At 51.2% G+C, this 14,999-nt stretch overlaps 1 protein-coding gene across 2 annotated transcripts in view; it reads right to left on the reverse strand.

Annotated features, from left to right (window-relative positions):
- The window catches only part of RRP12 (ribosomal RNA processing 12 homolog), a 45,177-nt gene that overhangs the window by 22,640 nt on the left and 7,538 nt on the right, over positions 1-14,999 (reverse strand). For both annotated transcript variants that reach the window (XM_017880069.1, XM_017880063.1), the window contains exons 4-13: positions 13,857-13,933; positions 10,646-10,751; positions 10,331-10,447; positions 8,813-8,951; positions 8,575-8,702; positions 5,293-5,391; positions 4,566-4,657; positions 1,529-1,640; positions 1,202-1,299; positions 613-727 (exon numbers count right to left, since the gene is read on the reverse strand). In XM_017880069.1, the coding sequence (XP_017735558.1) occupies positions 613-727; positions 1,202-1,299; positions 1,529-1,640; positions 4,566-4,657; positions 5,293-5,391; positions 8,575-8,702; positions 8,813-8,951; positions 10,331-10,447; positions 10,646-10,751; positions 13,857-13,933 (1,083 nt within the window). The remainder of the gene's footprint in view (positions 1-612; positions 728-1,201; positions 1,300-1,528; positions 1,641-4,565; positions 4,658-5,292; positions 5,392-8,574; positions 8,703-8,812; positions 8,952-10,330; positions 10,448-10,645; positions 10,752-13,856; positions 13,934-14,999) is intronic.

The raw sequence follows: 14,999 nt of genomic DNA on the forward strand, positions 1-14,999 counted from the left end.
CCTTATCTATGAGGGCTCCGGCCAGGCCTCTTGAGGGAGACCCTGTCCTCCCACCAGGGTTCCTTTTTTCCAGCATGGGAGGGAGTCAGCGAGGAAGGCCCCACAAGGCCAGGAGCGGCTGCCTCTGCTGATGCGGGACCAGTCTGGGGGCTTCCTCAGGCCCCTACTCTCTCCTGGACTAGGGTCTGCTCAGGATCCCTGAGTGATCCCTGATCCTTAAATGGTTAACCCTGGACTGGAGGAACCTTCCTGGAACCTAGGGCTGTTGAGAACATCAACACTATACTCACTGGTTACAGGAAACTTAAGATAACTGAAATGTAAAAGATAAGGGCTGGGAGTAAGGGAAAGCAAATAGATTCCCTAAGCTTCAAAACTAGCAACTCCAGCAAAGACTAGTGAGCAGGTGGGGGGACTCTCACCCTTTTTCCTGCCCCTCCCTTATTGGCCCAGTCACCTTCCAGGGGATACTGCATGGGGCACCTGCTATGGCCCTGTCGGGGTAGAGTGGGGAGCAGAGTGCAGAGATAACAGACACACATGCCCTCCAGGAGCCCACAGTCCAAGGGCCAGCACCACCTCCTGCCCTGGCCCCAGTCGCTCCCCACTCACCTTCCTCATCACAGGGTGGGCCTGTCTCCCACACACCTCAAAGAAGACACACAGCAGCTGCAACACGGAGCTCCAGGCCGCATGGAATTTGTATGTCAGGCCCTCCTCCACTGCCCTGCCAAGGGGGCGGCACAGTCAGGGCCATGGTCACATGCCACCCTGTGCCCCCCACCAGAGAAAGTCAATGACCAGCACCCTGAGCTACAGACGCTAGCTGGCCAGCAAGAATGGGGCCCCAGGACAGACAACGGAAGAGAACTAACATTTGTGACACGCCCACACTCCGTATGTTAAGAGTTTAATTTAGATAATGCTAGTGCTTAAAGAAAAATCGATGAGGTGGTTATCTGACCCAACTTCAGATGGGGAAACCACTAGGAAACCAAGAGGTGAGGTGTGGCTAAAACATGGCAGGCGCTCAAGTCCACAGTAGCTGCTCTGACAGATGTTCAGTAAGCAGCCTGCAGTCCCGTAAAGCACTGCCACTGCAAGCCTGGCCCACAGCAGGTGGACAGTCGAGCATTCGTATTATATAGAACTTTCCTCAAGGTACCACCATCCCTTCCTAACACGGACACCATATCCTCACCTGAACATCTTGGCAACAGACTGGGCAGGGCCCGAGGCTGAGGAGGTCACAGAGCCAATATCAGCCATGTGGGGAGCCACGCATTCCTTCAGGATCTCCTGCAAAGAGAGGCCACAGGCTTTCTGGGCCCAAGGTAGCCCCCCAGGACCACTCTCCCCTCCCAGGTGATAGCTTCCTGGGAGTCTAAGAAAGCTTCGAAGAAACCTATCTCCCATTTTGAGAGCGGCCTCTCTGGGCCTGAGTTAGTAGCCTGGGGCCAGTGCTGGGAAAGACAGGGCAGCCCGCAGAAGCCCGTGTTCTCTGCTTCCTCAGCTAAAGTTGCAGTACCTTGAGGCTCTGCGTGGCAGCAGTCACCACTTGCGAGTGTGGGGAAAGGAGGCAGGTCACCGCGGTTCCAAAAAAGCGAGGGAGGTGGCCTAGCCCCAGGTCCCACTGCAACCTGTCAAAAGAAAAGGTTTCTGTGGGGCCTGGCCCTGAGCCCTGGGGACCCGGGCAACCAGGGCTCAGGGCTGAGATGGCCCAGGTCTGAAAACAATCACAAACCCACTGATCTGCAGGGCTCCATAGGGCCCTTCGGGTGGGTGGTTTTTAAAAAGGCACTATCATTCAAGCAATAACTACATGTGGTAAAAAATTCAAACAGGTCTTCAAGGTGTAAAATGAAGGGCATGCCTTCCCCAATTCACCCTTCTGGCCTGACCCTTATATGCATTTCCCAGGGGAAAATCAAGGTTACGTTTCTTAAATACCCTTCCAGAAATTCTAAAACGCACAAACATAAAAATAGTAACTTCTGTTAACTTTTTTTTTTTTTTTGCAGTGGTGCAATCATAGCTCACGGAGTCTCAAACTCCTGGACTCAAACGATCCTCCCACCTCAGCCTCCTGAGTAGCTGGGGCTATAGGCACAAGTCACCATGCTCAGCTAATCTTTTTATTTTTTGTAGAGACAGGATCTCACTGTGTTTCCCAGGTTAGTCTCCACCTCCTGGCCTCAAGTGATCCTCCTGCCCTGGCCTCCCAAAGCCCTGTGATTTAGGTGTGAGCCACTGCACCTGGCCTGGTAGCATTTATGTAACTCTTTATCATATACCAACCACTGATATAACATACATTTATTTAAACCTTGTAACAACCAATGAGATAAATCCTATTATTTTTCCATTTTATAGATGAGGAAAGACACAGAGAAGTCAAATAACTTGCCCAAGGCCACCCAGCTTGGCAATGGGGTCAGGATTCACATCCTTAGCAATGTGGTTCCAGAGAATACATGGAGAAACAATCACACCATACCTGCTATTCTATGTCTTGCTTTTTCCCAATATATCTTGGAGTTCTTTCCACGTAAGTGCACATACAACCACTTCGATTTTTTTTTTTTTTTTTTTTGAGATAGGGTCTCACCTTGTCACCCAGGCTGGAGCGCAGTGTTGCGATCTCAGCTCACTGCAACCTTCACCTCACAGGTTCAAGCGATTCTCGTGCCTCAGCCTCCCAAGTAGCTGGGATTACAGGTGTGCACCACCACACCCAGATAATTTTTGTATTTTTAGTAAAGATGGAGTTTTGCCATTTTGGCCAGGCTAGTCTCAAACTCCTGGCCTCAAGTGATCTGCCCACCTTGGTCTCCTAAAGTGCTGGGATTATAAGTGTAAGCCACTGTGCCAAGCCCACTTTGATTGTTTCTAATGGCTGCACAGTACTTCATTGTTTATATTTCACCCCTCCATGGGACATTTAGCTTGCTTCCAGTTTTTATGTTACCTAGAGTGCGATGATAAGCATCCTGGGATGCACACTGGGGCCTAACTGTGGGTGTGCTCCTGCAGGATGAAATCTGAGAAGTGGTGAATGGGATGATTTTGCCATTTTTGGACACCTCCCAGTAAAGGCAGTTTGGTGCAGGAAAAAGAACGTGGGCTGGGCAGACCTGGGCCAGAGACCTGACCTTACTCATCAGGGGCTGTGTGACTAGCTCACTCACAGAGCCTTGGTTTCTGGCTTATAAATTGGGGGTAAATGCTTCCTCATGGGGTTGCCTTGATTAGTGAAAGGAAACACAGATAAAGAGTGTTTGGCACACGCCTGGGTGAGAGCAGGCTGCGGGAACCCTTCAGCTGTGGAGAAGACAGGTCCAGCAAAACAGAGCCATGAGGCCTAAGAGACCCCTGCCTTCCTCCATGCAGGTCACCAACTGGTTACTGTATACTCAATTTCTTCTCAGCCTTATTCCAGAAAAGTGGAATTACTATTAAGTGGCCAAGCCCGAATCTGAAAGTATGCAGACACAAAGCAGAAAGTCGGTTCACGGGACTACGGAACCTAGAGAAGGGAGCCACCAGTCCAGGCGAGAGTGGGGTGGAGCGACAGAAAGGATATCCAATGGCCAGGAAACCAAGTGCACAGGAAGACACAGCCAGGGAGCAGCAAGAGGCAGGGTGAAACTCAGGCCTCAACCTGGGTCGCAGGGCTCGCAGCCCACCTTGCTGCTCCTCATGGCTGGCTGGCAAACGCTCTGGCAGGAATCAGACCCTGTTAGAACGAGCTGCACTCTCCTACCCCGTGCCTCACAAAAACAAGAGCTGCTCTGTAGCTCATTTGACACGGAGATGCCGTCAGGCCCCGAGAGGGTGAACAGCGTATCCAGCCTCTGGACGGAGGCCCTGAGCACCCCGAACCTTGGCAGCCAGGACAGAGGCCCTGAGAACTCCGCAACCTCTGCAGCCTGGACAGAGGCCCTGAGGACCCCCGACCTTGGCAGCCTGGACAGAGGCCCTGAGGACCCCCAACCTCGGCAGCCTGGACAGAGGTCCGAAGGACTCCCCCAACTGTGGCAGCCAGGATGGAGGCCCTGAGGACCCCCCACTTTGGCAGCCTGGACAGAGGCCCTAAGGAACCCCCCACCTCGGCACCCAGGATGGAGACCTCGAGGACCCTCCACCTCGGTGCCAGGATGGAGATCCTGAGGACACTGCAAACTCAGCAGCCAGGACGGAGACCCTGAGGACCCCCCACCTAGGCAGCCAGGACGGAGACCCTGAGGACCCCGAACCTCAGCAGCCAGGACAGAGGCCCTGAGAACTCCACAACCTCAGCAGCCAGGACGGAGGCCCTGAGGACCTTTCCCAACCTTGGCAGCCAGGATGAAGGCCCTGAGGACCCCTGACCTCAGCAGCCTAGACACAGGCCCTAAGGATCCCCCCAACCTTGGCAGCCAGGACGAAGGCCCTGAGGAGCCCCCACCTCGGCAGCCTGGACACAGGCCCTGAGCCCCCCACCTCGGCAGCCTGGACAGAGGCCCAGAGCACCCCCAGGTCGGCAGCCTGGACAGAGGCCCTAAGCACCCCTCCTTCATCCGTACCTCACCAGGTTGATGTGGGCTTTCTCCATGACCTTAAGCCAGGCTAGCAGGGGCTGTAAATCATTCTCACTGGGAACATAGTCGTACAGGGCCTAAAGGTGGGAATAAGCAGGTGACTGAGCATGTGGGGTCTGCAACAGCGCAATGACGATGACCCCTTCCCATCCTGGCACCAGCAATGTCCTGGGGACAGTGCTTGTGACCCTGGCACTCACAGCCCCCTTGGCTTTCCCAGATCCTGCCTCTCCCTTCTCCACGAAGCCCTCCCGGCTCTGATTCTTTGGGAGAACAGCCTCTAGGAGCAGCGGAATATCATGGGTCACACACCCCTTTGTGTGTCTGACAAAAGCCAGAGGCCTTCTTTGGGGAAAAAAAGCCGTATATTTTGCTAACAATTTGGGGGATCTGTTCCCCTCCCAAAATCCATCCACAGACCTCTAAGGTCGAAAGCCCTGCTCAAGGTATCTGTGAACACCACGAGACCATGCCGAAACAGTTCATTAAAGTTAACTAGGTCAAGGGTCAAGGTCCCAGCTCCTGGAGACATTGATGTGAATTTGATGGCTGGACTCCAATCCTCCTTCCCCGTCTACTGGCCTCTTCCACTGGGACAACCCAGCCCAGCCAACCTCACTCTGTAGACAAGGCGCAGGGCCAGTGCCCCCAGCACAGCCTCCCAAGGGACCCCCCCTCCACAATGCTCCCACACCCCACCAACAGGCCTCACCGTGATGATCTGGGCGTTGAGCTCTGCCGACAGGGTGCTCAGGCCAGGCCTGGCGTGGAAGAGGCTGTGAAAGGCCTGCATGGCACAGGCTGTCACCAGCTGGAGGGGGACACACAGGCTTAGAAAGGAACTACAAAGCCCATGGCTGGCCCTGGACCCCTCAACATTCCACTCCACTCTGTGTGCTAGGGAGTTGAGGGCCCCCTGAACCTCACACATGCCCCCTGCACAGGGACACCCTGAGGACTGCCACCTTAGTAAGACATGGAAGCCCCTGAAAAAGCTTTAAATGACTTAAAAAGACAGAAACATTAACAAAATGGTTTTAACATAACAGCCAAAAAAAGCAGGCTATAAACGGTCTGCATGCTATAATTACAGCTGTATTTTTTTTTTTTTTTTTTGAGACAGTATCTTGCTTTGTTGCCAGATACAGGGATGAGACCAATACAGATGCATGCCACTGTGCCTGGCCAATTTTTAAATTTGTATAAAGATAGTCTTGTCTTACTATGTTGCCCAAGCTGGTCTCAAATTGCTTGCCTCCTGCCTCGGCCTCCCAAGTGCTAAGGTTACAGGTGTGAGCCACGGCTCCTGGCCTTTACATGTTTTATCATGTATATTTGTTTCTCCAAAGAGAAAATGTCTGAAAGGATAACCAGAAAGTTACTCGCGTTGTCTACCTTAGGAAACAGAATTTGGAAGGAAGGAAGATTTTTACTTTATGCACTTCTGACTTGTTTTTTCCTTTTAAACAATGATCATATTATTTATATTTTCAATTTTAAAAATATGTATGTAAATAAACACTACAAAAGAACATACACAAGGATGGGCGCGGAGGCTCACGCCTGTAATCCCAGCACTTTGGGAGGCCGAGGTGGGCGGATTATGAGGTCAGGAGATCGAGACCATCCTGGCTAACACGGTGAAACCCCGTCTGTACTAAAAATACAAAACAGCAGCCAGGTGTGGTGGCGGGCGCCTGTAGTCCCAGCTACTCAGGAGGCTAAAGCAGGAGAACAGCATGAACCCGGGAAGCGGAGTTTGCAGTGAGCCAAGACCACGCCACTGCACCCCAGCCTGGGTGACAGAGTGAGACTCTGTCTCAAAAAAAAAAAAAAAGAGAATACACAGTGAGTTGGTGGGGTATCTGTGGGGGGCATTGGTTCCAGGACTCCCCATGGACATAAAAATCTACCAATGCTCAAGTCTCTATTTTAAATGGTGTAATATTTGCATATAACCTACATGCATCCTCCCATATATTCTTTTTTTTTTTTTGAGATGGAATCTCGCTCTGTCGCCCAGGCTGGCGTGCAGTGGCCGGATCTCCGCTCACTGCAAGCTCCGCCCCCCGGGTTTACGCCATTCTCCTGCCTCAGCCTCCCAAGTAGCTGGGACTACAGGCGCCCGCCACCTCGCCCGGCTAGTTTTTTTATATTTTTTAGTAGAGACGGGGTTTCACCGTATTAGCCAGGATGGTCTCGATCTCCTGACCTCGTGATCCGCCCGTCTCAGCCTCCCAAAGTGCTGGGATTACAGGCTTGAGCCACCGCGCCCGGCCCCTCTCATATATTCTAAATCACCTGGACTACTTATAATACGTAATAAAACATAAATGCTATGTAAATAGTTGCTACACTCTGTTGTCTAGGGAATAATGACACGGAAAAAACACTGTACATATTCAGTACAGAAGCAAGCAACCGTTTTCTTTTTCCTGAATATTTTCTTTTCTTTTCTTTCTTTTTTTCCTTTTCTTTTCTTTTTTTTTTCTTTTGACACAGGGTTCTTGCTCTGTTGCCCAAGCTGGAGTGCAGTGGCATGACCACGGCTCACTGGGTTCACTGCAACCTTGACCTCTTGGGCTCAAGCAATCCTCCCACTTCCACCTCCCAAGCAGTTGGGACTACAGGCACGTGCCGCCATGCCCAGTTTCCAAATATTTTCAATCCAAGGTTGGTTGAATTTATGGCTTTGGGACCCACACATACAAAGGGCTGACTGTATAAAGATTTACAGAATTGTGCTAGAAATGGTAGAAATACAGGAAATCACTTTTCATGTGTCTTTAAAGCTGCCAAAAAAAATTGGGTGGCTCACGCCTGTAATCCCAGCACTTTGGGAGGCTGAAGTGGGCGGATCACTTGAGGTCGGGAGTTCAAGACCAGCCTGACCAACATGGAGAAACCCCATATCTACTAAAAATGCAAAAAATTAGCCAGGCATGGTGGTACATGCCTGTAATCCCAGCCACTCGGGAGGCTGAGGCAGAAGAATTGCTTGAACCCAGGAAACAGAGGTTGCAATGAGCCAAGATTGCGCCATTGCACTCCAGCCTGGGCAACAAGAGAGCGAAAATCCTCTCAAAAAAAAAAAAAGAGCCGAGGCGCGGAGTAGAGACCAAAAGAAAAAAAAAAAAAAAAAAAACGTATCCAGACAAACTTTGAAGAGCGGAAACAGGGCGAATCAACGAGGTACAGGAGATCAAGACCATCCTGGCTAATACAAGGTGAAACCATAAGTCTCTAATAAAAATACAAAAAACTACGCGGGACGAAAGTAGAACGGGCGCCTGTAGTCCCAGGCTCCTCGGGAGGCTGAGGCAGGAGAATGGCGTAAAACCGGGGCGGAGCTATGCAATGAGCTGAGATCTGGCCACTGCACTCAGCCAGGCGACGAGCGAGACTCCGTCTCAAAAAAAAAAAAAAAAAAAAAGGCACCGGGCGCAGTGGCTCAAGGCTGTAATCCCGCCTTTGGCGAGGCACGAGACGGGCGGATCATGAGGTCAGGAGATCGAGACCATCCTGGTAACATTGTGAAACCGTCTCTATTATAAATGAAAATACAAAAACTAGCCGGGCGAGTGGCGGCGCGCTGTAGTCCAGCTACTCGGGGGCTGAGGCAGGAGAATGGAACCCGGGAGGCGGAGACCCCAGTGAGCTAAGATCCGGCCACTGCACTCCAGCCCCGGCGACAGAGTGAGACTCCATCTCAAAAAAATTGGTATAGGGTACATAGAGCTGGGGCAGGAGGGTTTACCAGCCCACTACAGATTCACCCTGACTCTGACCTGATCTCTGAGGTCAGCTTCCATCTGGAAGGGGACTCTGATATGGCCTGGCCTAGCCAAACACCACAGATTGATGTAGTACCGTTGGTTTTAGCCTAAGAACACAGTCAGGGAGACCCCAGGCCCTGCATTTTGACTGACCAGCGAGTTTCTCAAATGCCACCACTGCAGAACCCCCTCCCTCTAGCTCTTGGGCCTGAGCTCACCACATGGCTCAAGGTCATGACCCTGAGGAGAGTCTCACTGCAGCTCTTCACCAGGCCTTCTGGGAAGCAGGGCAGCAGGTCCTTCAGCAGCGTCAGCATGTGCAGCGTGGTGGTGGCCTCCTTGGAGCCTGATAGACAGAGGGGGAATTGAGACACCAGCCCCTGCCCTGCAGCAGGCCCTGTCCTGCTCTGCCAGCCACTGCCTCCCATCCACCTGCCCTCCGTTTGGCTTCCCCACCTCCAGACTTCTCTATCTCCTGGATGCAGAACTTGGCAGTGGAAATGGCAGCAGGATGATGGGCAGGGGCCTTTTCGCCAAACATGAATTCACTGCCCTTGAGGACTGAGCATACTCCATGCTGGGCAGCCTTCCGGATCTGAGGGGCAAGGAGAGCAGGGGACAAGGCCAAATCAGCATTCCACCAGCATCATGGGTGTCTGGCACAAGTATCAACCAATTAGCTTTGGCTGAACATATAGATCCAATGATGATCTAACTACTACAGATCCAGTGCTACGCCAGGGCCTTCATGTGTACAGAATCCTGAGCTGTGAAGCAAGACAAACCTTGGTTCAAATCCCTGCTCTACAACTAACTCACCAAATGGCCTTAAGCAACCCAACTACCTAATTTCTGAGTTTCAGTATCATCTTTAAAACAGGGGGTTCTTCATTCACTCAATCATCCGGCAAACATGGTGTGTCCACCAAGCCAGGCACTGTTCTAGGTCCTGGCAAATTGGCAGTGAATAGCAGGCAACGCACCTTCCAGCTGGGAGGCGGAAAACAAATACATAGCAGAAGGTCAAAAAGTACTTTGCAGACAATTAAGCAGGGGCTGCCACTTCTTATACAGTGGTCAGGAAAGTGTCACCGCAGTGAAGTGCCACTGCAGCGAGAGCTGAAGAAGGAGAGGAAAAGATCATGTGAGCACTGAGGGAAGGAGGCATGAGAGCATCTGGGCTGATGGTGCTCAGCACTGGGAGTGATCACATGACTGTTATTGTTACCACCTCCTGCCCTAAATTTCCAGAAGAAACAGTGGGGAACCACCACTTCCCAAGCACCTGCCGTAAGCCAAGAGGTGCACTAGGCCTGTGGGGAACACTGGAATCTCCCCACAACTCTGTAGCAAAGCTGGTGGGATTATCTCTATTTCTTTTTTTTTCTTTTGAGATGGAGTCTCATTCTGTTGCCCAGGTTGGAGTGCAGTGGTGCAATCTTGGCTCACTGAAACCTCTGCCTCCTGGGTTCAAGCGATTCTCCTGCCTCAGCCTCCCCAGTAGCTGGGATTACAAGCGCCCACCACCATGCCCAGCTAATTTTTATATTTTTAGTAGAGTCGAGGTTTCACTCGTTGGTCAGGCTGGTCTCTAACTCCTGACCTCAAATGATCCTCCCACTTTGGCCTCCCAATTCACTGCTCACACCTCGAGCAGTAAATTCAGGATCCAACTCAGGTCTGTGTGACTCCCCCAGCTATGCCACCCTCCCTGCCGAGGTAAACAGACATATGGGGAGAGTCCATGTCAACAGGGCAATGGCTGACAAGGCACCAGAGACTCAGACAGGGCTGACAGGGGACAGCCTCCTGGAGGAGGAAGAGCCGCCCCGCCTTCTGCATCTAAATGCATGGTGCCTCAGAGGCAGAAAGCAGAAGCCAGTACTCAGGGCAAGCTCCCCAGTGCCACTCAGCTAGCCAAGTCTGGGCTGCGCTGGGCCGAGTGGTGGCTGTCCCCTTGTCGCATTTTCTCACCTTGGGCTTGGAATGCACCGTGAAGCTCAGCAGCCCATGGTACACCTGAAGGGTCACAGGGTAGCCCCAGGCCTCCAGGTCTTGCTTCCGCAGAAGGGTGGCCAGGCAGGAAAGGACCTGGAAGAAAGTCAGAGCCCTCAGTGCCACCAGCCTCGGCCAGGAGGGAAAAGAGCCCAGGTTCTCACTGACTCCAGAAAATCCCATCTGTCTGAGGTCCCCAGGGTGCCTAAACCCCTCTCAGGGAACATCCAAGCATCACCAAATCAGACAGGCTCTGGGAGATGCCAGATGAGAAACTAAACCCCAGACACTAACCCATCGGAGGACAGAGGTGGAGCCGCTGCTGGCCTGGGCTGACATGATATCCATGAAGGCTTTGGAGGTATCAGAGAACTTCTTAATGAGCACAGGGCTGGGAACACTGTGGGAAAGAACATAGATGGTCACCCCAGAGGATCCCAGAAGAGCAGCTGGTGCAGCCCCTTGTGGTACCAAGGACAGGGCAAGGGGCACTGGTGGCACAGTCACTCAGCAAGTGAGCAACAAAGTCAGAACAGGTGCCCACCGTATCAGCCAGCTCAGTGTGCTTTCCACCCGGAATCCCTGCCTCCCTCACCTTCCCACTACCCACTCATAAACTCATACCAATCCTCTCTCCACCTCCCCTGGCAGTTCACAGTTCCAGAAAGCTCGGGGCCAACAACCCCTTCCCTCTCTTCTGCCACTCACTGCTCCAGGGATGCCCCTCCTGGGGGCCAACCCTCACACTCCCTGGTATAATGACGCAAGTCACCCAGGGCCTTATGTTGTAGAATGCCACCTGATACACAAGTATCTTTTAAATTGTATTGTTTTTTTTTTTTTTTTTTGAGACGGAGTCTCGCTCTATCACCCAGGCTGGAGTGCAGTGGCACGATCTCGGCTCACTGCAAACTCTGCCTCCTGGATTCACGCCATTCTCCTGTCTCAGCCTCCTGAGTAGCTGGGACTACAGGCGCCCACCACCACGCCCAGCTAATTTTTTGTATTTTTAGTAGAGACGGGGTTTCATCGTGTTAGCCAGGATGGTCTTGATCTCCTGACCTCGTGATCCGCCCGCCTCAGCCTCCCAAAGTGCTGGGATTACAGGAGTGAGCCACTGCGCCCGGCCTAAATTGTATTTTAAAATTTGTGGCTGGGCACAGTGGCTCACGCCTGCAATCCCAGCACTTTGGGAGGCCGAGGCTGGTGGATCACCTGAGGTCGGGAGTTTGAGACCAGACTGACAAACATGGAGAAACCCTGTATCTACTAAAAATACAAAACTACTGGGCGTGATGGCACATGCTTGTAATCCCAGCTACTTGGGAGACTGAGGCAGGAGAATCACTTGAACCCAGGAGGTGGAGGGTGCGGTGAGCCGAGATTGCGCCATTGCCCCCCAGCCTGGGTAACAAGAACAAAACTCCATCTCAAAAATAAATAAATAAATAAATTTCTAACTGTGGTAAAATACACATAAGATAAAACATCATTTCGGCCGGGCGCGGTGGCTCACGCCTGTAATCCCAGAACTTTGGGAGGCCAAGGCAGGTAGATCACGAGGTCAGGAGATCAAGACCATCCTGTCTAATACGGTGAAACCCCATCTCTACTAAAAATACAAAAAATTAGCCGGGCATGGTGGCGGGTGCCTGTAGTCCAAGCTACTTGGGAGGCTGAGGCAGGAGAATGGCATGAACCTGCGAGGCGGAGCTTGCAGTGAGCCAAGATGGCACCACTGCACTCCAGCCTGGGAGACAGAGCAAGACTCCGTCTCAAAAAACAAACAAACAAGAAACAAACAAATAAACCAAACATCATTTCAATGATTTTTAGGTATATCATTCAGTACTGTTAAGTATATTCATGTTGTGGGTTTTTTTTTTGGAGACAGGGTCTCACTCGTCACCCAAGCTGGAGTGTAGTGGCACAATTAGGCTCACTGCAACCTCTACCACCCAAGTAGCTGGGACTACAGGTGCATGCTACCACACCTAGCTCATTTTTGTATTTTTTTGTACAGATGAGGTTTTGCCATGTTGCCCAGGCTGGTTTCAAACTCCTGAGCTCAAGCAACCCACCTGCCTCAGCCTCCCAAAGTGCTGGGATTATAGGTGTATATCACCACACCCAGCCAAGTACACTCACATTGTTGTGCAATCAATCTCAAGAACTTTTTCATCTTAAAGAATCAAGGTTTTTGTTTTTTTTTTTACTTTATTATTTATTTATTTATTTATTTTATTGAGATGGAGTCTCACTCTGTTGCCCAGGCTGGACTGCAGTGGCTTAATCTTGGCTCACTGCAACCTCCATATCCTGGGTTCAAGTGATTCTCCTGCCTCAGCCTCCCGTGTAGCTGGGATTACAGCTGTGCACCACCACATTTGGCTAATTTTGTATTTTTAGTAGAGACAGCGTTCCACCATGTTGGCCAGGTTGGTCTCGAACTCCTAGCTGCAAGCAATCCTCCTGCCTCAGCCTCCGAAAGTGCTGGGATTACAGGTGTGACCCACTGCGCCCAGCCATGACTTTTAATTTTTATTACTCAAAACAATTTTCATTTTCTTTCTTTCTTTTTTTTTGAGACAGAGTCTTACACTGTTGACAGGGCTGGAGTGCAATGGCACGATCTCAGCTCACTGCAACCTCCGCCTACTGGGTTGAAACTAACTCTCCTGCCTCAGCCTCCCGAGTAGCTGAATTACAGGTGCCTGCCACCATGCCCAGCTAATTTTTGACAGGGTTTCACCATGTTGGCCAGGTTGGTCTTGAACTCCTGACCTCAGGTGATCTGCCCACCTCAGCTTCCCAAAGTGCTGGAGTTACAGGCGTGAGCCACAGCGTGTAGCCTACCCAGCTAATTTTTGTATTTTTAGTAGAGACGGGGTTTCACCATGTTGGCCAGGATGGTCTCGATCTCCTGACCTCTTGATTCGCCCACCTCGGCCACCCAAAGTGCTGGGATTATAGGTGTGAACCACTGCACCCAGCCAAAAAAATTTCATTTTCAATAGAGCTTTCTGACTCTGCTTTGGCCTTCAACACTTTCACAATGATTTTCTGCTCCTCAATAAGGAAAGCACACTGGATTCTGTCATGAACAAACTTAGCACACATGGAACCAGGGAAGCACTGCAGGCCCTACGGACGTGCCTTTTGTTTTGGACAATCAAATAAGAACTTTAGATCTCACAACATGAGCTCCTGAACATCTGCCTGGGCACACACCACGTGAAGATTCTGGTGCTTTCCCAACCTTCTTGGCATAAAGGTAAATGATTCTATTACCAGGGGTTCAGGACAGCCTAGTTTTGTTAGAGGTTTCTCACTAGAGGCTTATCACAGTATGTCACACGCTGGCCCGTTCTGCGTGCCTCTAGACAGTGCTCATGAAGAGCAAGTATCTTTTTAAAAAACAATTCCCTGATCCTGTTTCTCCTGTCCACATTCCCTTCTCCCTTCCACAAAAAGCCTTGGGGTTCAAACAGGAGGCAGAACTCACCGCTTCAGGACAAGGTTCAGCAGGTAAGCAACGGCGGCCAGGGACTCCGGGGACTCCACTGCTTCCATTGTTGTCATCTGAGGGCCAGATTGAGGGGGTGTGAATGGATAAAATTTACACTGAGCAAACAGGAAAACAGTCGGAGAATATGCACCCAGCAGAACAGTTGTGACCGAGAACCACAGTATCAGAGGTTCAAATCTTGACTCTGGCATTGTGTGGTTTTAGGCTAGTAATTTAACCTATCTGTGACTCAGTTTCTTCATTTGTAAAGTAGGGATAGTAATGCTACATACCTTGTAAGTTGTTGTGAGGTTTAATTGAATTAATATATATAAAATACTGCCGGACACACAATTAAAACTATATATATGTGGCTGGGCGCGGTGGCTCACGCCTGTAATCCCAGCACTTTGGGAGGCCGAGGCGGGCAGATCACAAGGTCAGGAGTTCAAGACCAGACTGGCCAACACGGTGAAACCTCATGTCTACTAAAAATATAAAAAGTAGCCGGGCGTGGTGCAGGTGCCTATAATCCCAGCTACTCGGGAGGCTGAGGCAGGAGAATCGCTTGAACCCGGGAGGCGGAGGTTGCAGTAAGCCGAGATCACGCCACTGCACTCCAGCCTGGGCGACAGAGCGAGACTCCGTCTCTAAAAACAAAACAAAACAAAACAAAACAAAACAAAACACTATAAACATGTTTATGTGCATATATATATATAGAGAGAGAGAGAGAGAAAGACAGTTTTTTTGAGAGATAGGGCCTCCCAGGTTGGAGTACAGGTATGATCATAGCTCACTGTAACCTTGAACTCCAAAGCTCAAGAGATCCTCCCACATCAGCCTCCCAAGAAGCTAGAACTAGCCGGGCGCGGTGGCTCAAGCCTGTAATCCCAGCACTTTGGGAGGCCGAGATGGGCGGATCACGAGGTCAGGAGATCGAGACCATCCTGGCTAACACGGTGAAACCCCATCTCTACCAAAAATACAAAAACTAGCCAGGCGAGGTGGCGGGCGCCTGTAGTCCCAGCTACTCAGGAGGCTGAGGCAGGAGAATGGCATAAACCCAGGAGGCGGAGCTTGCAGTGAGCTGAGATCTGGCCACTGCACTCCAGTCCGGGCGACAGAGCAAGACTCCGC

The sequence above is a fragment of the Rhinopithecus bieti genome, unplaced genomic scaffold, assembly GCF_001698545.2.
Source record: "Rhinopithecus bieti isolate Rb0 unplaced genomic scaffold, ASM169854v2 scaffold_425, whole genome shotgun sequence".
Taxonomy (NCBI): Eukaryota; Metazoa; Chordata; class Mammalia; order Primates; family Cercopithecidae; genus Rhinopithecus; species Rhinopithecus bieti.